The sequence below is a fragment of the Dermacentor andersoni genome, chromosome 5 (genome assembly GCF_023375885.2).
Source record: "Dermacentor andersoni chromosome 5, qqDerAnde1_hic_scaffold, whole genome shotgun sequence".
NCBI classification, from domain to species: domain Eukaryota; kingdom Metazoa; phylum Arthropoda; class Arachnida; order Ixodida; family Ixodidae; genus Dermacentor; species Dermacentor andersoni.
Window position 1 is genome coordinate 92,944,762 of NC_092818.1, and position 26,366 is coordinate 92,971,127.

At 45.6% G+C, this 26,366-nt stretch overlaps 1 protein-coding gene across 1 annotated transcript in view; it reads left to right on the top strand.

The window, feature by feature from the left end:
* LOC126530873 (uncharacterized) overlaps positions 1-26,366 on the top strand; it is a 57,513-nt gene that overhangs the window by 1,467 nt on the left and 29,680 nt on the right. Inside the window, exons 2-5 of the mRNA XM_050178178.3 lie at positions 11,690-11,923; positions 17,647-17,686; positions 18,420-18,464; positions 25,683-25,730. Coding sequence (XP_050034135.3) covers positions 11,722-11,923; positions 17,647-17,686; positions 18,420-18,464; positions 25,683-25,730 — 335 coding nt within the window. The 5' untranslated portion in view covers positions 11,690-11,721. The remainder of the gene's footprint in view (positions 1-11,689; positions 11,924-17,646; positions 17,687-18,419; positions 18,465-25,682; positions 25,731-26,366) is intronic.

Consider the following 26,366-nt stretch of genomic DNA (forward strand, 5'->3'; position numbering starts at 1 on the left):
AGAGTGGAATTTGCTCCCGGATGAGATAGTGTCTGCACCCAATTTTTCATCTGCCATAGAGAACTTTATGTGAATCTGTTTTAGACAATATTTCCAGTGTGCCATTTTATGCATTGTGTAACAAATTTTATAATCGGATGTTGTTAGTATTGGATGTGTTGTCTTTCTTTAATAATTACGATTATTGTATTTCTAATACGTACCACAGATGATATGATGCCGTTATTCGCGAAGTTGACTTTTATGTTTGTAATTAACCCCCCCTACGATAATACCCAACTCGGGCGCTGTCTGTATTTGTAATGAAAATTCCCTGCCAGTGCCGAGCGAAGAAGACTTAGCTAACACCGACCACAATGGTACCAGAAAGGTTAAAATCACTACATATATTTATGCGAGAAAGAAATTAAACGTTTCGCGCAAGTTGGTATGGACACGGTTTGGCTGCCTACATGCAAACAAAAACGGGCAAGCTCGCACTCGGTCGCGTGAGGTTTGAAACAGCGAAACTGGTCGATTAGGTAGTCCGCTGGCTTGGGTGGATACTTGAAGCCGTTTGTCGAGCTGAACTGCGGCACCTACCCGCATAAGACCGTTTCTCAACAGATCCTACACAGCCGTATCTCGTCGTGGTCACTGGCCTCCAGGAAGATGTCTCGCAGCACACACATGCCTTGTGCACGTTTCTCGACAGACCGAACCGTGTTGTGCATCGATAGGTTCGAGTCAAACCACAGGTCGATCGCACACTCGGCAGCAATGTCTAAGCTCCAACGAGAGAAACTCACGTTGAAACCGAGCGTTGACACCCCCGGTTAAAGCTCGAGCTAGGCGGCGCTCGTACTCCGCCTCCCGCACTGCAGCGTCTTGGCGTAATCGTCGATGTTACGCAGAGATCCTGGCTCTCTCTCGACTGGCGTATTCTGGGTCTTCGCGTAGTCGCCACCTCTTGGCTTCGGCCTCTCTGGCCAAGTAGGTCGGAACGACCCGTCGTTGCCGTTGTTTCTCCCGCATCGCAGCAAGTCTGGCTTCGCGATGCGCAGCCTCTTCTTCGGCATTACGAACTTTCCTAGGCCGCTCCTTCATAGAATAAAGAACCAACTTTAGAGAAGCGAAACTGTACCTTCGGCAGCGGTACGAAAATAACCAGCGGCAGCGCTTGGAACTTACTTATGTGGACGCCAGATGGCGGTGCTCTAACAGGAAGCGGAACAGGTGCTCTAACAGGTGCCGGAGGCTCCTGTATGTAACAGTCACGTACAAAGAGCCGTAGCGGCTGCTAATGAGGCGATATAGAAAATGAGCCGAGAGAAAGGCTTCGAGGTTGTGGAAGTAAACAGGGCAATGAGAGGAGGAGGAGGAGGAGAAACATTTATTTAAAAAAAAAGAAAGGACAAGCAGGTGTCTTTCTGCTTGTGCGGGAGGCGCCCTTAGTCCAGGGCTTCTGCGGCTCTTGCTGTCTCCCGGGCCCGCCGCACCAGTTGCTGCTGGTTACGAGGGTCCGAACTAGTCAGCACGGCCTCCCACTGCTCGGGTGTAAGCAATATCCGATATGACCGCTATCCACCGGTCGCGTTATTCTAGTGCGTTCTAATTGCCAGGAGACCAAAAAGCCTCTACTGACGCCCATACAAACAAGCCACAAGTGAGTGAGTGAACAGAATGTGCTACTTTATTGGCAGAAGACGAGCAGTGTCCATGTACATGCTCGTGCAACAACAGAAACAAAATTTGCATGTCGAGATAAGCTGGAATTATTAACGCGAGCTCCTAAACGGCACTTCGTCGTCGCGCATGGCGGTCTGGTGAGGAGCGGCAACCAGCTGTGCAAAGAGTTTGGACAGAGCGTCCCACCTGCTTGAAACGACAGTTGCCGTTGAAGATGCGCAACTTGCATTGCGAAGCAATCGGGTGACGCAGGCACCTGCAGCTGCAGCCAACGTAGCAACATGGGCTACCCGCCACTTTAACGTTCAATTCCGCTTCAACTTGCACGTTCCTTTTGGTTCTTTCGGGGGCCGCTAAAGTGGCAGTCGAACTTTGTGCCCCACTTTGGCTCAATATGTGCATCGTCCGATTCTTTGGCATCACCTTTGGCAGCCACTTCTGCGGGCCTTTCCGCCTACGTGGCTATCAACTTCATACACTTCAGGCCATGTAAGCACATATGCTGGTCTCCATACTTGCCAGGTCACGGCCGCCGAGGAAAGCAACAAGCACAATTTTCCCATGGTGCATGTAAATTGTGAGTCAGTGTCGGCGTGCGGAATGCAGGAGCAGGTGCTTAGCTCGAGAGACTGCTGCCCAATGTAACTGACCAGGCCGCAACATCCGAGAAACGTAACACAGTATCTCAACGAAACTCGCAATTGCATCAGTGTACCGGCAAAAACTCAGTCTTTCAAGCAAAGAGAGAAATTCTGAATAAGACTAGCAATTCAATATGGGGATGAGAAACCTTGCGTTCAAGTAGGAAGCCACTTTACTCTGTAAGCACTGAAGGCCAAAAACAAGAAGGCAAATGCTACGTAGCAAGAATCGCTTGACCGGTACGTTTGGATGAGGAGGAAGAATCATCCCGAGCAAGAATGGGAACTGAAAAATCTTACATTCATAGAAAAAAATGTTATAATTGGCACCAATGGAATAAATTGACAAGGCCGGCAAGCTAATTAAGTAATCCTAGTAATCCTAGTAATCCCAGTAATCCTAGTAATTAAGAAAATGAAACCGAAACCACGAGTCACTGAAGCGAAAAAGAAAGGAACTGTTACGCTTAAATTTGTAAGACACCTGGACTGCAGGACACCCTGACATTCGCAAGACACCCTGACGCCTACTTTAGCTTCTTGAGTTTTCTTTTGGCAGCATATTTAGGTGCTTTTGACAAGCTTAACTCCCGGTTTTTAAACTGCAAATGCCAGAGAAGTCTAAGGTGGACATAGAGCTGCAGAAATTGCTGTTTGCAGTCTGAACTACAAAACGGTGTGTGACCGGTCTCCTCGGCCACAAGGGAAAACAATTAACTTGTAACACCATGATGGTGTACAATAGCATCTATTGCTTATGTGAATTTGTCCTCAAGCCTCACGATACACTAATATGCTGCGTCAAGGAGCACAGTTACGCGGCCGGAGGCTTTGCCCTTTATTTCAACAGCTTTAAACATCGTAACTAACTGACAAGGTTTTACAAGGTCCTGGTTACTCTCCTTCAGGAGGTTATGGCACGAGCTGCACTGACTTTTGTTTAGGGATGTGTGTATAAAATATCCACACACATAGTAAACTATGCTTGACTCAAGCACGTCGTCACTTGCTTCTGCACTACTTTCAGAGAGCCCTTCTGTAAAAGCAGCAGTGGTGGAGCTAGGGGCCCCTTCAATCGGTCTGCTGAGGTTGGTCTGTTGCAGTGACCTAAGTTGAGTTAAAAGAAAGCCCTTGTCCTCCTCGCAGTTACTGTTGTCAGAAAGCTTGAAAAGCTTTGAGACAACAATGTACCTTAGACTGGCAGAAAACTGGTATGCATATGTAGTTTCATTGCAGCCATGCTGCTGCCGAACGAGCCCGAACATATTCTCAAGTGAATCCTGATTTAGCCACCGCGTCAGCAAGAATTGAAATTAAAAGATTAATGGAGGTCCTGCCACAGTAACGAGATTGCTTTGATTGTCACCTGCCATCCATATGCAGTCCCAGGTAGGCGAGGGCAATCAAACTTCCAGGACTTGATCCAAAGCACGCAAGCCTTTAAAAAATCAATGTGCTTTGTGTACGAGGTCATGGCGTGCCTCATTGTCCGCTCTTTTATGCGTACTGCTCAACAGCTGTTCAAAGCATCAAATAGCTTGTCCATCCTTTCTACAAAGCTGTCTCTGTGTGTGGCAGTAAGAGGCAGAACGTTAAAAGCAAGGAAGGCTTCAATTGCCACATACACACTGTTGCTCAAGACCTGCGGGGCAAACTTTACTTTCATAATGTCAAAATTAGACTCATACAAAGGCCTGTCAGTCATTTTTGGCAAATATTTCAGTTTTAGATGATGGGTGGACTCGTATATATTGAGCATGTGTTTCCATGAAACAACATGCTTGCCAATCTTGAGGTCATGCTTCCTCTAGTTGTTTCTAGTACACCCCAATAAGTGCGGCGGATCGAAAATAAGGTATATTTTCGTCGCATCTATTTAAAAAAATAAGACCTTGTGGGTTTATTGTGAGTGCTGTCTCAAGTGCACAATTGTTGGCAGCTTGGTCACAGATCAGTGCCTTTACAGGGAGAGCATAGCCCTTGAGCTTGCTTATTAGTTGTCTCAGCAAAATCATAATGGGTGCATAAGTAACTGTGCCGCCACCTATCATGAAAGCTACAGGTTTCAGCCACCGCTTCGCTACACCAAACACCAGAAAAAAGAGTTCTGTGTTTGCTACACGACCAGACCTTTCAGTGCCATTGTCAACATAACCAACAACATCATGCTTAGAGTCATACTGCAGGTATCGTTTCAGAGAAATTTCATTAAAGATGAGGACACATACCGTGTCCATCAAATCCCAATTTTTCGTTCTTTTTTTTTCTTTTACAAAATCCAGAATCTCTTGCATCAATCCAGGTTTGAGCGATATTGCCGATAGCCAGGTCCTTAACGGTTTCACTGTTGGAACGCTAAGGGGTTTTGCCAGGTACCTGTACGCTTTTGGGCTACTGAAATAGAGGTTAAGGGCACACTGGCGGAACTCTTTTGGCCAGTGTTGTCCGTGCTTGTTCATGGGTTGCAGGTGCATCTGAACACGAAGAATTTCTAACTATTCTTTGCTGAGGTACCTGGATGACTCAGCCAATATCTGTGCTGGTGGACTGGTGGCCGAGGCTCTTTTCAGTCTTTACACAGTCTTCCGCATGCTTGCTATCTCCTCCAAATATTTTTGCATCCGCTTCCTTGTTCGTGGTGTAAAACCCTTGCGAATTCGGCTCCGGCCCCTTCCTGCTGGTGTAGATAGCAGCTCTTGCGATGAGGACCAAGGTGTGCTTGGCGCAGACTTTGTTGGGGCAGAACAGTAACAGATAAGATACAGCACAGGCAAGAAGGTCAGCGATTAGCCGCACACTAGCTGTGAACGCACCTTGAACGACGACTGGCGGAGTCATGCTTATTGGGTCGTGAAGCTGCGTCAACCGACTGGGTTCAATCATGCTTGGAACAGGCTCTGTTTGGGCAGAACAGTAACACATCAGACGCAAGAACACAGGCAAGAAGATCAGCCATTAACCGTACACCAGCTCTGAACGCACCTGTAGCGACGGCTTGCTGCTGGAGGACCCCACGAGAAGTGCTTGGGACAGGCTCTGTTGGGGCAGAACAGTAACACATCAGACGCAATAACACAGGCAAGAAGATCAGCCATTAGCCGTACACCAGCTCTGAACGCACCTCTAGCGACTGCTTGCTGCTGGAGGACTCCACGAGAAGTGCTTGGGACAGCCTGCCCACGGCTACAACATGAAAAATGTGACGCAGGTTCCGATATTTCTCTTTTCTTCCATCATATTGCTGTCTATAGCGACCGCCTGCTATGAGTGTGCGGCGTTTCTCACACCCGCTATCGTACAGTCTCCTTAAAGTGACCAGGCAGCGCAACAAAGGAAGACAAGAATTAGAAGTCAACACAGACTCACACGTGCTCGCAACTAAAGGTTTATTTCAGTAACAGCAACGGAAGGTCCTGACAACAGATATGTAGTGCAGGATGTAGTTCATTAACTTGTCTTCGCCTGAAAGTTAACGAGAGAAATATTACATAAAGATTCAGGCAGCGATATTAAACGACTCACGGGTACTGCTGTCCTCAGTAACAGAATACGGTTCCCGTTTCGATGCAGATGCATGACTCACGACCGAAACTTCGCTTTCTGGCTTACATGTCCGCTTGCAAACACGTCAATTCACCCCAAGGTAAATAACGCGAGACGTCGAAGCGCAATAAACTAGTTATAGAAACAAAGAAGCAACCAGTCTTAGTGTACGAACGAATGAATCCGTGCCGCCGTGCACTCGAACATACCGGTAAAATTTTTAAATCCAGGCCAGAGGTCACGTGAAAGATCGATGATGCTGAACGCTATTTTCGTTTATAGTGACAAAGAAACAATAAACGTACTAATAAAGATTACAATATCTAATTAGCGATGATAATTTTGCCCTCTTTTATATGTAATAAAAATGCTTCGATAATTGTAGGAGAATGCTTGTACGGTAAAATTGCGCTTATTATAGCGCCTCTAGCGGGAAATATTGGAACTAACACAGGCATGCCTAAGTGATGCTACTATGCTGGTTTCATTAGCAGTGGGACGCGGTCGATTTTTTTGCCCTCTGTGGCCCTTTGTTGAACTTCAGAGTGTGCTACTCCTGGCCCCGTGGCGTTAACCATAGAGTTTCTCACTATATTACCTAGAGGGAAATCTGGCGGTGCTGCGCTGTGGCATGCATGGGAATGCCGGTATGTTGTGAATTCGGATTGGCATCGTTCTCGGAGAGACAGGGAAGCACAGTTCCGTCTGTCACAATGATTAGTTTTCTAATAAAACAGCACGTAAAGCGCTGTTTTATCGTTATGATTACACAAAGACATGTTTTGTTTAACTATGAAAACTTGTTATTGCAAGCACAATTATATGAAACGTAATAAGTATCAGCGGGCTGCTAAAGTTGGAGGACAAACGACATGATTCGTGCTCGCTTTGGAACAGTTCGTCGTCTGTTCTTTCTTTTCTTCGCTTGGTTTTGCATTGTAGGTGAGTAAACTTCACTGGAATATGTAATATGCGTGAATGGAAACATTTCATGACGATTTTACTTTAAGAACCCGTTATTTGTGCAGGCATATGTACGTTTTAGACGAAGCCTCTTTAACACCAGCCAACACAAGCCTCGCATACACATATACCGTCATTCCCATGACGGCACAGTGCCCCTATAGGAAACTCCCATAGACGGTGGCGCCAGATTTCCCTCTAGGTGTTATAGGGAGAAACTCTATGGCGTTAACTGACTGAGCGCCGCCGAGCACACGCTTTCATATCATTTTCGAGGTCAAGCGCATGCGCATTCCTAACCGTTATCACGGCACATGCGCAGATCTCGACGCAGCGGCAAACCCGGCGGCGCGCAGTGTCTGCGCCGGTGGAGCTTTGTGATACGCGGCCCATTTTACGCCGAGCACGCAGAGCTTCGCTGTTAAAAACGTCATTCAGGCTTGCAATATCACAGTTCTGAAGAGAGGTCTCTCACCGCTACGACGACTTGTTCTATGCTGTAAAGCTTCGTACAAGCGATTGGAAACGTTATGCGCATGATTTTTCCGTGCCCTGTGAGAACCAAATGTCGCAGCAAGATTGAGTCTCTGAAATGGACCCGTGTTGTACGACTTATGCGGACAAATCTTTAAAGAAGTGTCGTTTAATTGCAGGGTTTGCAATGAATGACTTATTCTACAGCTGGAAGCACTATACAAGCGTCGTACGCATCTATCGCAGCTGTCCTTTAAGAATGGAATGTGATAGCAGGCTTAGCCATGCCCCCCCCAAAAAAAGACAGACATGCTATGGGTTACATGCGGACAAATTATAAAAAATACCTGGTTTATTGCAGAGTTAAGAAAATTGCTAACCCAGCTCATATACTCAGCTCTGCATGCGTCAGTAGAGTGACGCAGGATTTGGTCAGCAAATGCTACCCCGGCCAGTTTATAAAGACTGAAGAAAAGTGTGCAGCTGAACCCCCCGTAAGGCCGATGAGAACAAGAAAACAGGCGTCTCTCCCTTATGCACGAGCCGTGAGCGAGTCAATATCATGAATTTTCAAAGATTATGATGTACAAATCTGCCACGTTCCTTCAAGTAAACTAAAACAGCAACTCGTCCGAGTGAAAGACCGCCTCGAAATAGAAACATTTCCGGGCTTCATTTACAAAATTCCTTGCCGGGACTGCCATGCGTGCTACGTAGGCGAGACGGGGAACATTAAAAGAAGGCTACAGCAGCATCGAAATGATGTAGCGCCAAGGGAAACACGGTTTCAAGCGCCCTGGCAGAGCATCACGAAAAGACTGGACACAGTATTGGCATTCGGCTTCTATCATCGAAGGAGGAGGAGGAGGAGGAGTGAACGTTTATTGTAGGAAACAGCGAGAAAGTGTTCTTTCTTCGCCCTAGGTGGGCGGCTCTCTTAGTCCAGAAACCCGTTGGCTAATGCCGCAGCCCGGGCCCGGTCCGCCAGTCTTCGCTGATCTTCCAGACTCTGTGCCTTTAACATTGCCTCCCACGTTTCTTCGATCGCTTGTAGCGGTTCTGAGGCTTCATCTTGACTGTTTTTCTCGCTGTGTGGGCACACCAACACCATGTGTGGGAGCGTGTCTGGCACGTCACAATACCGGCATAGGCATGAGAATTTGGTGGGGTGAAAAAAATTATCATCCCGATTGCTCCTTGAATCATTCTGCATACAGTCTACTACTAACACGATAAACCGGACACGGGGACCCCTCCCTGAGTTGTACGCAAGGGCATTACGTCTTCGGACGCGTATATAATAAAGACCATCATGCATTCGTTCATTGCGAATAAGGCACCCGTATTGGGCGCCGATACGTCAATCTGTGTTTTGAATTTTTTCTCTTGGCGAGTGTACGTTTATTCAGCCAAGTTGACAGCGTGGGCGGAGTGCTGAGGGGGGGGGGGGGGGGGTATTCTGTAAGAGTCCACCTGGCGGTCTGTCCATTTCGGCCGCTGCTGATTGGATGCAGCTGTACGAGCGAGGAGGAGACCAGCGACCCCAGCCAATCAGCGGCGGCCGAAATGGACAGTCCACTAGGTGGACTCCTACAGAATACTTCCCCTAGACAAAGAAATTGTCTGTTGAAGAAGCACAGACCAAGCCCGATGATGTGAAGTCAGGTGAGAATGTCGGCAGACATTGAACAGAAGCCTAGTCGCTCCTGTGGCCGATTCCAGTACTTGACATCTGTTAAACAACTACCCATATACTCGAGATGCCTAGTAGTCAGTCGCTCCAGGGTGAGTCGGGGCAGAAATTTGAAACGCGAACTCTATCACATGAGAGACAATACACTGCGTCGTGCCATTCTTCGACGGCTCGTACTAAACTTCTCGCGGAGAGGATGTGAGCAAATTCTCTAATGTGCGGACTTTCACCTCCCTCTAACTGGCAACATTCCTTAATGATGTCCTTCAGAGTCGCGAAACCTTGAATAGAAGTAAGTATGACGAAGTGTGCGCGATGCCTTTGAGCACGTAGGCAGCCTTTTTGGCTTTCAATATCTGCTGATCTACATTGCGGCTATGTTATAAGTTGGAACGGCAACATGGCAGACAATGTAAGGAACAGATGAATCCCGCGTGTATGGCATAGTCATCTTAAATAGTGGTATTCCTCCACGTACATCGATAACAGTGAAGTGATAGTATTTTGACAACGAACTGCAAACAATGTACATATCCTACCCAAACGTGTACCTGGCCCTGTAGCCAGTAAATGTGACGTAATTTTGTGAGCAGCTTCGGCCATAACGTGCTAATGAATGACGACTCCGACACACCTTGCAGTATTCTTGTGTTGTGCCTTATGCCTCAATGTGTAAAACTGACTTGTTCATGTGTTCACTTTAATACTTGAGCTCATCATGTAGCTTCTGCGGTAGCTCATGAGTACTGATAAGAAAATTCCTTGGGATATAATTGAGGGCACCTTAACAAAACAGGTAGGTCAGAATTAAGAGCCATTAACAACGTTGTCCCTCATAGCCGCTGGGCGAGTTTCGGAAGCTAAGTCTCGCCAACAAATACAGAATGCGTTCCCACTGAAGCAAAGCTGCCCCGGAGTGCTTCCCACGATTATTCTATCTAGCACGTTCACTTCGTAGCATTAAAAGAATCGTGGCTGCATTTCAAAGATCGCAGGGAATGAATTTCGCTTGCGGTGGCCATACGGGGCAAGTGGAGAGAGTGTATATGTTGGTGGTCTAGCTCGCCTCCTGAAATAATGGGCTTGCGGCACTGAAACATTTGTATCTCGGCTATTCTTCAACCAATTTCAAGAATTCTTGCGGTATAACAATCCCTAGAGAGTACGAAACAACTTCAAGCATATAACCAAAATTTGCTATATGGCCTGTTGAGGGGCCCAGGGCCTTAATCATTTGTTGTAATTCATCCCCAGTGTTGCTGAACAGGACGATATCATCTGCAAACCGAAGGTTGCTGAGATATTCGCCGTTGACCCTCACTCCTTAGCCTTCCCAGTCGGGTAGCATGAATACTTCTAAACATGCAGTGAATAGGGTTGGACAGATTGTATCGTTGTTTCACCCCTTTCTTGACCGGTAGCTTTCTACTTTACTTGCGGAGAACCAAGGTAGCTGTGGAGTCTTTGTAGACATTCCCCAAGATAATTACGTATTCCTTCTGTAATCTTTGATCACGCAATATCTCTATTACTGCTCGTATCCCTACTGAACCTAATTCCTTTTCATGATCTATGAAAGCCATACAGAGAGGTTGATTGTACTCCGCAGATTTCTCGATTCCCTGATCGGTCACATGGTTGTCATCCATTTTAGAATATCCCTTAATGAAGCCAGCCTGATTTCTTGGTGTGTTGCCCTGATGCTATTGATGTGTGCTCGCATACCTTCCACAATATACAGCACTATTTGCAGCGCGCATCTTATCTGATTACATGAAGTTCGGCGAGAAAATACACTACAGAAAAAACAACCATAACGTTCGAGTAGGTTCCAAATCATGCAGGCACGTCTCGCGCTAAGCAATAACTTTAACTTGTTAGAGGGTGAAATACAGTCTCCGGAAGGGGAGGGGAGGGAGGTAAGGATAAATAAGAACAGGTGTTAATATATCATGATGCCGTGACGCAGACAATGGTCAGGTGAGAACAGATTATCGGGAAATGTCGGCACAGTTCGGCTTGTTTGTTGACATACTATGCTGATGCATCATTCCGTACAGCGAGTCAGTACTCCTCTCAATGTTCCTATACAAAGTACTGAAATGAGTTCTCACCTGTTGCGCAGCGCAATGTAGCAGTAGTACTTTGAAAGGAGTCCTGCTACTCATAAAGGAGCCAGTACTTCTTTCAGTACTGCTTTAAGATGATTTAAGCGATGGTGATCGATGTAATTCGGGAAATGTTCACTGAGAGCACACACCAAGCGGTTTGGCACAACCGGTTTTTCTTGAAGCAGTTGTACAGTTTTCGTGGCATTACCTTAAGGTTATGGACGCTTCAGCATTGCTTCTCTCTTCTATTATATACCCCAAAAAATTATACAAATTCATTATTATCGCCAGTTGAAGCATAATGGCGCAAGCTATACCATCTTTTTCCCATGCTTAAGAGGAATCACCACTGTGAGAGAACACGTCGGCACTATAAATAGTTCATTTGAGGACAGTCCTGGTTTACGATGACAATGCTGTTTTAATGGTTTACTATAATTTCTCAACTTCCTGCTCGTTGCTGGCTCAGATATACAAACTGAATGCAGCAGTTTCGCTTCAAGGCGTGTGTGATGGAAGCTTCCGTCCAATTCGTTGGTGCGCGAGCGAGTGCAGTACTTGATGCATGTGCCCTTTTTGCGTTCCGTGTGCAGCAGCATCCCTTCCTGCGAAAAGGCCGTCGGAGAGAATGGCGGCCAACACCAAGGACCTAGTCGCTGCAATCAAAGTCGCCCTGCCCCTCATCACCGATGACCGCATGCTATTCCTGATGCAAGAACTTGGAGCCAAGGGCGTGCGATGCAAGGCGGATATGAAGAAATTGCAGGCCGTCGACCTTGTCAATGCACTGGGGACAAATGACGCGAAGAAACTTGTTGCATTCTTTAGGAGTAAGTGTTAATACCATTCTATTTTCAAATGACAAATCAGTTTTGCGGAAGCCCGCAAGGCGGGGAAATGCTCATGAAAGTTGTCATCCACCCGATGGTAGCGTGAAATTACAAACTCCTAAGTGTTTCTGAAAAAAGAAAGCTTCGCATTTGAAGAAAACTGCGTCCACGTCCGGTGTCAAATTCGGGACTCACGCTTTACCGGTGTGGTCGCTCTACCATGTAACCTAACCAAGAGGCTAGCAGATCGCAGCCTGAGGGAGAATAAATCGAGAACTTGAAGCATAAGGACAGTAATCATGACATGGCTTTGTAGGTCCACGCTAAAGTCGAGTGGATGACGATTTCTTCCTTAATAACTCTCTCGTTACTTTATGTTACAAATGTACGAAGAACACATTGCTGCATACTGTGCGCCAGATGGAAGCATAGAAAACGGCATGCACCGTGTTAAGTGGAAATATTAATCATTATGAATGCTTCTTTTTATAAATTCTAAATTAAGGGAAGTCTGCCGACAAACAAAGCCGACTATCCCAATATCATATGTAGGGAAAGAAGAAAGGTAATGAAAATACAAAACAGTCAAGAGTTTGTAATGGCAAAATGCTAACAGAACACGTCCGTCTACCACGGCGAAAAGAAAGAGCGACATCGTGAGACCACGAAAAAAACACAAGTACCCTTGGACAGATCATGTGATCAGAGAGGACATTAAAATTTGAAATTAGCTACTGCTCACAAGCAATTTATCAATTCACTGTCTACGACAAATTCTCCTAAAGCGTGTAGAGCTAATCTCTGGGACGGCGTGACTAGGGCTTAAACGTGGGACCGCGTTAAGGGCCCCATGTGGCAAAAAAATTCGGTGTTGGCGTCGGGCGTCGCTTGGAGAAAAAGTGTTCCGGACAACCGCGTAGGCCATCCGAGAGACGCAGAGGCTTTACTGAAATAACTTAATTGCTCGAAGTAGCATGCGTCAGAGAAACAGTAAAGTACGACCTAAATAATATCTAACCTGCAGCAGACAGGATAGCGTCGGATTGTAATTCGGGTATACGAGAAAACATAATTATATTACGCGGAAACTCAAACTGTGATGTTGCGGCCCTTGCCGGATGCCGAGTACGATAACAACAACCTTTATTTCACGCAAGCAGCATATCTATATAGAAAACACTCATGTGACAAGTGACGTCACGGACAGACAACGTTTTACACATCGGGACCAAAGCGCCCGATAACGCACACACATGACAAGCGGCATAAGCGCTATCAACACAAACCACGTTTCCAGCAATTCGACCATTCATAAGGCGGCCATGGCCTCCAAGATTTACGCGCGCTGGCTGGCGCGCATACGGGCGCTAACCTCGGAGGCCACGAAGCCGCGTGCCCCTTTCCTTGCAACGCATCCAGGTAGCGCCTATACAGAAACAACATTGCCATTGCTCACTTTGTGGCTGTACTATCCACACCTGTCACGGTTATTAGGGAAGTACGACAGGGATACCCTCTGTCCCCACTGCTTTATATATTCTGTATGTGGCCAACCTAGAACTCAAACTTCGCAGTAGCGGTCTCGGTTTCCATCTACAGTTTAGTAAGGTGGACGTGTATCAGAGGTGCAGATTACCCGGTCTCACCTTTGCTGATGACCTTGCGTTAATGGTAGAGTGCCCCCAGGACCTACAAGCGCTCATTAACATCTGTCAAGAGGAGATAACGCGTCATGGGCTCCGCTTTAACTGCAAGCAATCTGCAATAGTTCCCCTCGCGGGCCCAGGCATGAATGAGGGCGATATAACGCTGGGATACGAGGCTTCGATGGCGCGCTCGGCACACACATACTTGGGAATGCAAATATCAAGTGGACCGGAGCTTTGTGGCCACCAAGAGGACATCCTCCGCCAGAAGGCACATCGGGCGCAGTGCATCCTTCGTCACCGATGGATGTCTGTGGGGATGCCACCGGTTTGTGATGGTTCGCGACCTATCGAAAATCGTTCACGTGCTGGCGCTGACGTTCGCATATCCTGTGTTCTGCCTCTCGGCACCCACGCGAGAGTGGCTGGAGCGGCGCCAGCGAGACGTTGGTCGGATAACTCTCGGCTGTCATGGTGCGGTGGCCAACAAGGCTATACAGGGAGACCTAGGCTCGCCGAGCTTTGAGGCTCGGGAGGCGGTCAGTAAAATCGCATACCATGGCCGCCTGCTCGGCATGCCTCGAGGGTGGTGGGTGCGGCATGTATGTGATTACGTGTCAGAGACATGCATGTGCACACCGACGGTGAGGCACTTATATCGCATACAAAGTAAATACGGCCTCTTTTGCTGCCCTATCAGTGCAAATTCACCGGCGGATTGGGTAAAACAGGTGCGGGAACAAGTGCAGGATGAAGATGCGTGATATGGCAGCGAAGTCGACGTTGACGGTGTACCGATGTCATAAGAACAATATTGGCATGGTGCACCTATATGACAATTCCCTTGGGAGTAGGTTGCTCTATGGAACAAGAGCTGGTGCGCTCCGTACTTGTGTGGGCATTTCAATCATAAACAGCGATGTGAATGATGTGCAGCGTCGGAGGTGCGGTTAGGAGGACGAAAACATTGAACATGTGGTGCTACGGTGTATTAGGTCATCTCTCGCGCACAGTTTATCCGTGATCTTAGCTTCGAACAGACTAATGGAGAGGACGGTACATGCGGTGCAGACAGAGCCGCAGTCGCGGAGACACGCTAGAGACGCCTCGAACGCTCGCGAGCGGAACTTGCGGATGGGCCCCAATGGCTGCCTATCGTTGTAGCGTGTTTTCCCGTTTCCCTCTTCTTTTTTTCTTTTCTTTTGCTTCCTTTTGGTGTTCTCTTTACATTTCCCTACTTGTATCGGCTTTACTTGAATAGGTAGGCAGTCGAGCGGGATCAACCGCCGTAGTTGCTTAGTGGCTATGGTGTTAGGCTGCTGAGCACGAGGTCGCGGCATCGAATCCCGGCCACGGTGGCCGTATTTCGATGGGGGCGAAATGCGGAAACGGCCGTGTACTTAGATTTAGGTGCACGTTAAAGAACCCTAGGTGGTCCAAATTTCTCGAGTCCCCCACTACGGCGTGCCTCATAATTAGAAATTGGTGTTGGCACGTATAACCCTATAATTTAATTTCTTTAGAGGGTCATCCTGGCGTGGGCGTGGTTTCTACGTCCTCCTGATACAAAGGGTTGGCCACATCATCATCATCATCATCATCATCATCATCATCATCATCATCATCATCATCATCATCGTCGTCGTCGTCATCATCATCACGTGTCGTTTCTACCTGAAAGCTCGCCTTCGTGCATAGTGTTCGGCACCAGCGTTTCCCGTTAAACATTACGGTTACATAAGCTGCAGTTACCGGGAAGCGTAAGAAGCAGTCAGGGATCTTTGAATGCTATTGCGTTCCACTCTTAAAGGCTAAGCTTAAGCGTCCTCCTTCTTTTTTTCATAGAGTTCAGACGACTGGAAAATCTCTCTTGCTACTGGTCGTGTTGTGGGCACTCAGCAGGCCCTCAACCAGTGGGAAATTAAATATCGGGGAAAGCGGAAAATTTTTATCAACAGGGTTCACCGTTTACGGTAAAAAAAAGAAAGCCAGGAAAAGATCGCGGATATTTTTTTCTGAATTTCGCCTATTCAGGAATTTTGTATATTGCCCCTTCGTCCATTTGTCTAACTTCAGCGCAATGCTCAAGCGTAAGCCTGGAATCACACATCTCGCCATTGCAATCCAAACGCCATACACCCCGAGTGTACCCGTACGAAGACCTTCCAGAAGCCTTTTCTGCTACATACGGCACAAGACCCAAACGAATATCCCAGCAACATAGCCATGTTAAGAGACTGCACCCAATTTAAAGCGGCCATGGAGAGCCATTACTTAACATAACTGCTTGTTGGCCTAGTTGGTGCTTGCTAAAAGACATGTTTTTTGCCGCAATTGAACACACGAAAAAGGAAGACACATGAAGATAACACGGGCGGCACTTCCAACTGATTCAATTTGGGCTGTGACCCATGAATATATATACACATACGCGCATGCGCTGGCTGTTCACAGGTCAACGTTACCCAGCGGTCAAACAATCTAGTTTCCTATTTATGGAGCATGATAGATGTATCGCTAATGCAATTTGTACCTTTCTTTTTTATATAGTAAGCTTCCATTAGCTCACGGGCTGTTTAATATCTGCTTCTGCCACGAATCCTAATCTCAGAATAACGTGGTTTGCACATACAGGCCTTGCAGTGCGCACGCAAATGTGCCACGCCATAATTGGGCACATTTACACAATATAATATAAATATATAATACAATATAAACACGAATCAATCTAATGAAATATGGCGTGGCACATTTGCGTGCGCACTGCAAGGCCTGCATTTGCAAACCACGTTTTTCTGAGATTAGGATTCTTGGCAGAAGTAGATTTCAAACAGCACGTGAGCTAATGGAAGCTTACTATATAAAAAAGAAAGGTACAAATTGCATTAGCGATACATCTATCATGCTCTATAAATCGGAAACTAGATTGTTTGACTGCTGGGTAACGTAGATCTGTGAACAGCCAGCGCATGTGTGTATGTGTACATATATTCATGGCTCACAGCCCAAATTAAGTCAGTTAGAAGTGCCGCCCGTGTTGTCTTTATGTGTCTTCCTTTTGTGTGTGTTCAATTGCGGAAAAAAACATGTCTATTACTTAACATGTTACCTGCCTTCATTGCCCACCCCTCATGTAATGTCCCTCTGCGATACTGGAGGCATGAATTTAAGAAAACATAAGTCAGTAGGAAGCATTATTAACAAATGCTAATTCAAGAGATCTGCCAAAACACTACCACTCCAAGTTAGAAACGTCTAGAAAGTACGCCCTTATAAAACGTGTATGTAAATTTACGGCGCTTAGTCGTAACTTCCCTGCGGAATTCGGTGGTGTACTGCGCGAAATGCACACCTCAAGTAACGAGGGAAAAAAGAAAGAGACACGAGTGGAAAGAACGCTCTTTTTAAGCGTGTCTCTCCCTTCTTCCGCCCCTTGCGATGTGCATTTGGCCTTGTACACTACAGAATTCAAGTGCGGAACAACTAACCTGGCAATGAGAATGTCCCTGCTGCGTTATACCTGTCTTTTACTTCTGTCTAAAATCGGACACACATCGATTGCAGGATATAATGTCATCAATAAGAAACACAATGACACCAAGATTGGCCAGGGCAAATATATTCAAATAGAGGACAAATATGAATTTTAAATACTCCGGTAATACCTGTATATAGGTACAATCTAGTCATCCTACAAGTTCATCAATAGTTACACCTTTAACTGTGAAATGTATAGAAACACTGCAATAAGATATAAATTCACATACTTCGCATGTGCTTTTTATATCATAAAAAGTATACGAGAGTTGCATACTGCAAGCGAAGCGCAAGAAAACAAGAGAACAATCCATGTACGAGAAGATCAGGGCACTTTCGGCACGCGTATATATTTGCGGCTTTTGCCTCTTTTCCGGCTTGGCGAACCTAAGCGGCATTACCGGAATTGAAGTGTAGTTGACTAATACAGTTCCCCTTTATAATGTCTCCCCAAGTCGGCTGCTCGGCTGCCGCATAAATAGTTGTCTCTTGTTCTGAGGTGGCAGTTTAATGGTGTCTTGTTTCCATTCCCCGTTGCAGCTCCGGAACTCCCAGATGAGATCATCACCGATGGCGCAAGGTGAGGCTGAAACCTCGTGGTGTCCGTCCCCATGCCTTGGCGGACGATCTACCGTAGGATTTCCTACTAATAGCCTGGCTGCTCTATACATGATGGAACGAGTGCCGGTGTACTGTATCACACGAAGTGACAACAAAAGCGTCTATGGCCTTTTCATGTTCACATAGTCGCTTAGAGTTGTATAATTAATTAAATAACACTCGCTTAATTAGTTAATTTACTTATTTATTTACCTCGTTGTTACCTCTCTTCATATCCTGTTCAGCGCATCGCCGTACCATCTCAGCTAACCAGGAGGCTATGAGATCGAGGCAGAACCATTGTGCCTGTGCTTCTAGTTGTCGATGAATTAGACAAGAGCGCGTAACGTCACAGCCACTAAGTTTCCGCGCCGAATGGGCGCTCATCCTCGCGAGCTGCACCACGCTGTGTCGCCCCCGCGTATTCTTAGAACAGCGCCGGCGAGGAGCACTATGTGAGTCCTTGCCTTCGGTTTCATTGCTCCGTGGCGAAAACGTCAATTTATTTTTCTTGGCTTGACATAGTCAGCGCTCTGTGTGCAACTCATTCTTCATATGCATAACATAGCTTTTGCTTCGTCAGTAACGAACTGTGTGTAATGTAAATGTGTGTGTAATGTCCGTGGGCCCATAAGGCACGTACAATAAGTGAAATGAAAAATTCTTAATTCTATCCTCCGTATATGCTTTATTCTCTTTTTTTTTATTTCAAGGTTTATGGACACCAGGGAGCCTGCGGGAAGTGCAGAGATAGAGGAGTGAGTTGTGCTGCATCTTTATACAATAGAGACTGTTTGACTTCAGTTCTTATCATGAGCTCACGTAACTCACAGGACTCACCTGGGCTCCACTATTCAAGAATTTACGAGTGACGATGAACTCAAGAGGAAGGTTTAAGTCAGCGCTCGATGGCTGCACCAAATTTGATGTTTGTTACATTTAAACGGAGACTTTAAACTTTAGTGACCGTAAGAAGTAGATTATTTGTTTAGGCCATCAGTTTCTCAGTAAATATTGCTCAAATTTGCAAAATTTCAGTGTTTACAGTACTCTTTCACGCATTTCTTGGAAATCAATAAGGCCTTTCTAGATTATGTTTGTAAACGTAACTATAGACTGATATACGGTGGCCGCTTTATTATTAATGTTTTGGATAAAGATAGCTTTCAGAATTTCTATAGTACACTGTTATCATTGCGTTTTGAAAATTGTATCAGCACACCAACACGCATTACTTGTTCTTCATCACCTGGCCTTGATCTTATGGTTGCTAACGTAGGCACTGCAGTCTACAGTTCTGGTACTATTGCATCAGACTTCAGCGCTCACTGCCCAGTTTTGGTGATGTACCGTAATTAGTACCATACATGCAAATTGTCTAAAGATGCTTTTAGGGTTCAGCCAATTACGCAAGATAGATTTGAATCCTTCAAACACGAAATAAGAAGTTAGGATTCGTCATCTGGCTTAGTAAACGAAGATTCGAACGAGGCAGACGCGAATTTACCATAAAAATTTTAATTTAACCTTTTAAAACCTTCAAACAAAGCTAGAAAACCATAGACCGCTAAATGACACTTGAAGACAATAAAAGATAAAAATACGCACTGCCACTTCTTTTCACAGATACGTTCCGACATAGCTTTGAAAGAATATAAATTTTTTTTTTAGAAACCAGCTAAATACCGAACTCAGGCGAGCAAAACACGCGCATTGTTACAGAGTGGTGTGTGCCAGCATCGCGTGAAGGGGAAGAAGACGAGGTTGACTGTTTTCCGATGGTGTGGCTCGGAACGCTCGCTGCCGCGTATATTTAAGCACCGGTGCAGATCTCCTACACCGTCACATTTGGTGGAGGTGCGGGGTGCGCTCGCTACGACGCTCGCTACGACGCTCGCTACGACGCTGATTTCCGTAGCGGTCGCCGCATCGGTTCCGTGGCGATGTCTTCAAGCAACGCCGCCCAGTCCGCAATAACCAAGGTTTCATCACATCTGGTGCTATCGCACCCTCGTGACCCAGATACTTTCACCGGCACAAATGGCACGGACGTCGAAGACTGGCTCACCTGGTATAAACACGTCAGCGAGCATAACAGATATCTGGGACGCGATATTCATGCTTGCCAGCGTAATCTTCTACTTCCAAGGCACGCCTCGCGTGTCGTACGAGACACACGAAAGAGACCTGACTAGCTAAGAAGTCTGCCAACAAAAGCTGCGTGTCGTGTTTGGAGAGCAGTCGACCTCGTCTTCTTCCGTTTCAAAGTTTATTTCCAGATGTCGGTCGACAGCATCCTGACGTAACATGGGGAATAGTGAACAATGTCATGGGTCGACAACGCAAAACAAACATCGCGAACACCATAATACACTATGCTTCCAAACTTAGCGGCAAATAGCTTGCAGACCATTTCAGTTAACACTTTGTTAGCGCTGCAATCACCTCCCTTACTCCCCTACCCACAACCACAAAAATTACCTAGAATACTGTTCGAGAAATCTTTTCTATACAGCCTACTGATGAATTCGAGGTGTACAGTACCCTCATTAGCTTGAAAGATAGCCAAGAACTTGACGTCAAAAATCTGCAAATAGCGCTCATTAAACACCATTTGTCTTTCCTTTCAATTTACTAGCACAGATGTTTAATTTAGTACTGCAATCGGGAAGCTTTCCCGAATGGATTAAATGTGCCAGGGTTTCAGCAATTTTTAATGGCGGTGGTCATTGTGTACCGAGCAACTATAGACCAATATCAGTACTACCTGCCGTTTCTAAGGGAGTGAAAAAATTTGTATTTAATCGCAAGACGAGCTTTTTTTATATATTCTCCGTTTTACGAATGCAGAGTTTGGCTTCAGAAGGGTGAGATCAAACGAAACAGCTTAACTGTATTTAAAGAAATCCATCCTAATAATGCAGAAAAATATACGTTTATTTACGTTATTTCCGGATTTTAGCAAGATTGTTGACTGTCTTGAGCACGCTACAACACTCGATAAATTGCAGCATCATGGAATACGCGGTGGCTACCTGAATTTGCTTCAATCTTATTTCAGTAAAGGAGTACAGTGCAAATGTATAAATTGCCAAACCTCGTCCGACCTATGCAATAAGTTTGGTGTTCAACAGGGGAGGGTGCTGAGACGTACCACTTTTTATGAAAGTTTGTATTATTGATGTCATACAAGTAAGGCAAAATTCATTATATATGCTGACGACAGCACTAGTCTTATGGCCGGATCTAATATAAACCAATTATCATCCTAATGCAACGAGTTTTTTTTTTAATGAAGTTATCCGTGTGGTCCAAGGAAAACCAATTAAAGGTCAGTGCAGTAAAGACGACGGTAATGATATTTCACGCGAAGAACAAGAAAGCAACATTGAACGGTACTATCACTTTTGAGGGTCGACAAATGGAAATTGTTGATGTATAACTAAAAAATTCTTGGAGTCTTGTTTACATCTACATTAAATTGGGACGCATGCGTTAACTATTTGTCCAGAGAGCTATCATCTCTGACAGATATTGTATCCAGTTGGCTCTGCATGCACCCGGTATCCGCCAACATACAGACCCGCCGTGGTTGCTCAGTGGCTATGGTGTTGAGCTGCTAAGCCCGAGGTCGCGGTATCGAATCCCGGCCTCGGCGCCCGCGTTTAGATGGGTGCGAAATGCGAAAACACCCGTGTACTTAGATTTAGGTGCACGTTAAAGAACCCCAGGTGGTCGAAATTTCCGGAGTTCTCCACTACGGCATGCCTCATAATCAGACAGTGGCTTTGGCACGTAAAATCCCATAATTAAAAAAAAAAATACGCATATATCACGCATTCTTTACTTCGCACCTTAACTACTGTGCATTAGTCTGATTTGCAACTACGAAAGCAAATATAAACACTTCATACCTTATAGAAAAAATTATACGTCATATCGTAAATATGGAACGGTTGTCAACGATGACCAATGCGTACAAATTATATGCTATTGTTTACTAATATTAGAGTCAAGCATACTACTATATACCGTTTATTATATGGGATGCAACTTAAGTTATGAGGTTTTACGTGCCAAAACCACTTTCTGATTATGAGGCACGCCGTAGTGGAGGACTCCGGAAATTTCGGCGACCTGGGGTTCTTTAATGTGCACCTAAATCTAAGTACACGAGTGTTTTCGCATTATGGGATGCAATGTTCACACATACTTGTAAGAGATTTCACTGCACGTTTAGGATGTTTAGAATACTGTCGGCATTTCGATGGGGGCGAAATGCGAAAACACCCGTGTGCTTAGATTTAGGTGCACGTTAAAGAACCCCAGGTGGTCGAAATTTCCGGAGTCCTCCACTACGGCGTGCCTCATAATCAGAAAGTGGTTTTGGCACGTAAAACCCCACAATTTAATTTAATTTTTTTTTTAGAATACTGTCAACCATTAGTAAACACAAGAAATGCTGGCAAGTGGGCGATTCCACATTCTCGCACATTTTGTTATCAACACCAGTCACTAGACTACAATCTACCTGTGAATATTATATATCCACATGTTAGAAGCTATAGTAAAGAGCAACTTCGGTTATATTTTGTTCAGTTATGAGGGTTTATTTCATAAATATTATTTGCTTTTTAAGCTGTGTAACACTGACAACATTGCATGTGAATGTAGTCATGCTCGTCTTAATTGACTTTTTCTAATTAAAATTTCTGATATGGACAAACACTTTTGTTTCTTCTTTCTATGTATTGCTATCAGTTTTTATGCACAATGAGGTTCATTATTATTTATTATTAAAATAACAAATTAATAATGATGTTTATTATTATTATTATTATTAGTAGTAGTAGTAGTAGTAGTAGTAGTAGTAGTAGTAGTAGTAGTAGTAGTAGTAGTAGTAGTAGTATTAATGAGCTCTTATTTAATTATTTTAAGTAAGCTTAATTTATCCTTTGGTACCGGACGCTCCTTCCGCCCGTGAAGCTGTCCGTTGCACTTTGCCTGCTGTCGTTTGACGCTGAGGCAGCATTTAAACATGGCGTTACTCTTCGCCTCAGGCTGTTTGAGTCGCACTTACAGGGCCCCTCACCACGTCTGGCCATTTTGAACTGATAAGCGCAGTGCATGCAATGCGCGCTAATGATCGTGCCTGCAATGTATTAACACCGCAACGCGCCTCGAAAAGAGCTGAAATTTGAAACCACGCGCCCTACGCCCTTCTCCTCGCCGCCCGCCATGTTTGCTCAGTGGCTGTGGTGTTGGACTGCTAAACACGAGGTCGCGGGATCGAATCCCGCCCACGGCGGCCGTATTTCTATGCGGTCGAAATGAGTAAACACTCGTGTACTTATATTTAGGTGCACGTTAAAGAACCCCAGGTCGTCCGAATTTCCGGTGTCTGCCCACTACGGCATACCTCATAATCAGATCGTGGCTTTTGGCAAGTAAAACGCCATAATCTTTTTCTCTCCTCATGGACGTCGTCCTAATGTCGATGTTAATCGCGCCAGTGCGCTTACGTAGTTTGCCGTGCTGCGACGTCACTCACAGTGGCACGTGCCTTTGAGAATTGTTCAAGACAACAGCAGTTATTTGTTTGATCTGTTCATTCACTTGACGAATTAAAGTTTAGGGAAATAATAAAACACACAAACCGAATGTCTGCGTGGCTTCGTTTTACTTCGTTAAGGTTATGGGGTTTTACGTGCCAAAACCACTTTCTCATTATGAGGCACGCCGTAGTGGAGGACTCCGGAAATTTTGACCTCTTTAAGGTGCACTTAAATCTAAGTACACGGGCGTTTTCGCCCCCATTGAAATGCGGCCGCCGTGGCCGGGATTCGATCCCGCGACCTCGTGCTCCGCAGCCCAACACCACAGCCACTGAGCAACCACGGTGGTTGTTGTACTTCGTACTATAGAAAAAGAGAGGCACTTTCCCTGTTGCGTGACTTGTTCGTCACGCGATCCTCCGGCTCGGGTATGGGAAAGGAATTTAGACAGCAAAGGAATTTCGCTTGCGAAAGCTAGGGGGGGGGGGGGGGGGGGGCAATTGGAGACGGTGTCTATGTTGTCGGTGACGCTCCCCTCCTGAAATGATGACCCACCGCGGTGGCTTAGTGGCTCTGCTGTTGCACTGGTAAGCACGAGGTTGCGAGATCAAATCGCGGGCGCGGCGGCCGCATTCCGATGGAGGCGTAATGCAAAAAAAAAGAAAGAAAAAAACAATGCCCCGTGAATTGGATGCACGTTAAAGATCCCCTGGTGGACAAAATTAATCCGGAGTCCCCCACTACGGCGTATTTCATAATCAAATTGTGGTAATGGCTCGTAAAACCCCGAATTTCGTTCATTCAGGCATTGCTGACATCGTGGATTCGTGGCACTGAAATATTTGTATCTCGGCTGTTAATGAAATAATTTGAAAGTTTTACGCGATAGAACGCTCCCTACAGGACACGTAACGCCTTCCAGCGTATATACAAAATTTGCTATGTGGTCTGTTGAGGGTCCCTTTAAAAGGCCACAAGCAAAATACATTACAGGCCAATTGAGTCAAGGGTTTGATCAAAATGCGTCTTGTCGGGATTAGTCACAATCAAAGGAAAAATGGACGCCGACCACAAAATAAGCACGAATGTTGTTTATGCAAGGCGAATGCTGCAGGCACCAGCTGACACCAGAACATGGCGGCCGAAGCGCCTCAGCAACAACACTTCTTCGTCATTGTCTCTTGTCTGCACGTCCTGTTCGGCATCGCGGCAATATCTTTGGTCGGCGTCCATTTTTTCTTTGACTATGTTAGAGACTTCCTCAAGCAATAAAAAAACGATTTGAACTTGGTCATTTTGTCATATTCGTTAATTCGACATCTTGGATAGCTCGACTTAACCTTTCGGCCCCGCAAGGGTCGAATTAACGGGAGTCTACTGTACAGGCATTCGAATAATCGATCTTACTAGCAAGGCTTGAACGGCGGAAAAAAAAAAAAGAAACAGGGGCATGACCTTTTCGTAAAGTTTTCTATGTTCTTATCTGAGGGATGGTTACCACGATCAAATAGCGGTGACTGCTATCGCACCGATGTGTCAGCACTGGCTCACTGAAAGGGTAACACATAATGGTGAAAGCAGCCACTTTTACGAAGTGGTAGCAAATGACAAGCGATTAAGTGTCCAGTAAACTTTTCCTGCCTACTGTATTTTCTATTGCAGCCTCACAGAAAAATACTTTGTCTAGCTTCGTTTTGTTGTAATTATTCTCAGCAACTCAGCACCACCAAGTAAATAACAGTCATTAACTTAGAAGAAGTAATTTATTGCAAATAACGCTTCAATCTCACATAAAAGTTTATACTTTACATATCGGGCACCGTCGATGAGGAAACCACTGGATCAGCGCAACGTGCGTGAACAAAAAGAATGAATGAAAAAAATGAAAGTAAAAATAAAAGAAAGAAAAGAAAAGAAAGAAGCCATTTATAGCAGCTTTGAGCAGGCACCTTCCATCTGATGTGTACTTGGCGTATATCGAGACTGAACTTTTTTTCACGCGATCGACAGCGTACTATATCAAGTTTTTCAAGTGCCAATAGCGAAGGGGGTGGTTTTTGTGCAGCCAAGAAAAATGAAATAGCGCCGCCAACATATACGACCAACTGCAATGTGCCACGTGTGGTGTTCGTGACTGGCTTGTCATGCAGTGCTCCATACAGCTGCGCGCTTCTTGCCTTTCGTTAGGTTTCACGATAACCAAGTACTCCGCTGTTTTGCATTGCAAATACTGCATTGGAAATAATGTACGTGAGCCAATTTTCGGCTTCGGCGTTTCTCTGTAGAGAAGCTCCCAGGCTAATGTCAATTATGTAGTGCAGCGACTCATGTCATGATCACTGAAGAATTTTGCTATTCCAAACGCGAGATGTCACTTATAACCAGTGTCGTTTGTTTTGTCTCCACATTTCTATGCTCCAGGATGTTCCAGAACGCAAGCGCACAGGTGGCGTCTGAATACCGACAGCTGTAAGTTCCTTTAAACTTTTGCAATAGCTTGCTACCATTGGCGAGTGAAGCGTTGTGCAGCGCGTCCAAACAAAAAGAACGAGCCGATCGGCATTGGACGAGCACGTGACGCCGCCGGGCGCTGTGCGAACAGCGCTTCAGCAGCCTTACCACGGGACGACCGTGCACAGTGCAGTGATGCGCGCTGCTGCGTCTTATTACAGAGTGGGTGCTACGTCGAGAGGGCATGGCGCTCGTTGCCGCAAATTATAACATAGAGAACTAGGGTCTGTATCCGAGCTAGGTGGTACAGCGACACATTAAGGCAGGCAATGAGCAAACAAAACACGAACAGCAGAAAGGATGAGGTAAAGTTATTACGAAAGAAAACCCGTGTATATGCGTTCATCATTCATAGCCACAGCTCATGCGTCAGAAAACATTCGATGTATTGACCAACACCACTGCGCATCGGGATGGCGCCGAGCCGCACACTCACCGGTAAAAATCACGCCCACGTGGAAAACAACACCGTGACAAAAATATAAAACAAGACACAAAATACGACAATAAAAAAGAGACTGTAGCGCAAAACGCGACAATGTAAAGCGGTAAAAACAGAAAAGAAATTATAATTCAGAACTTGTGTAAGAAAGA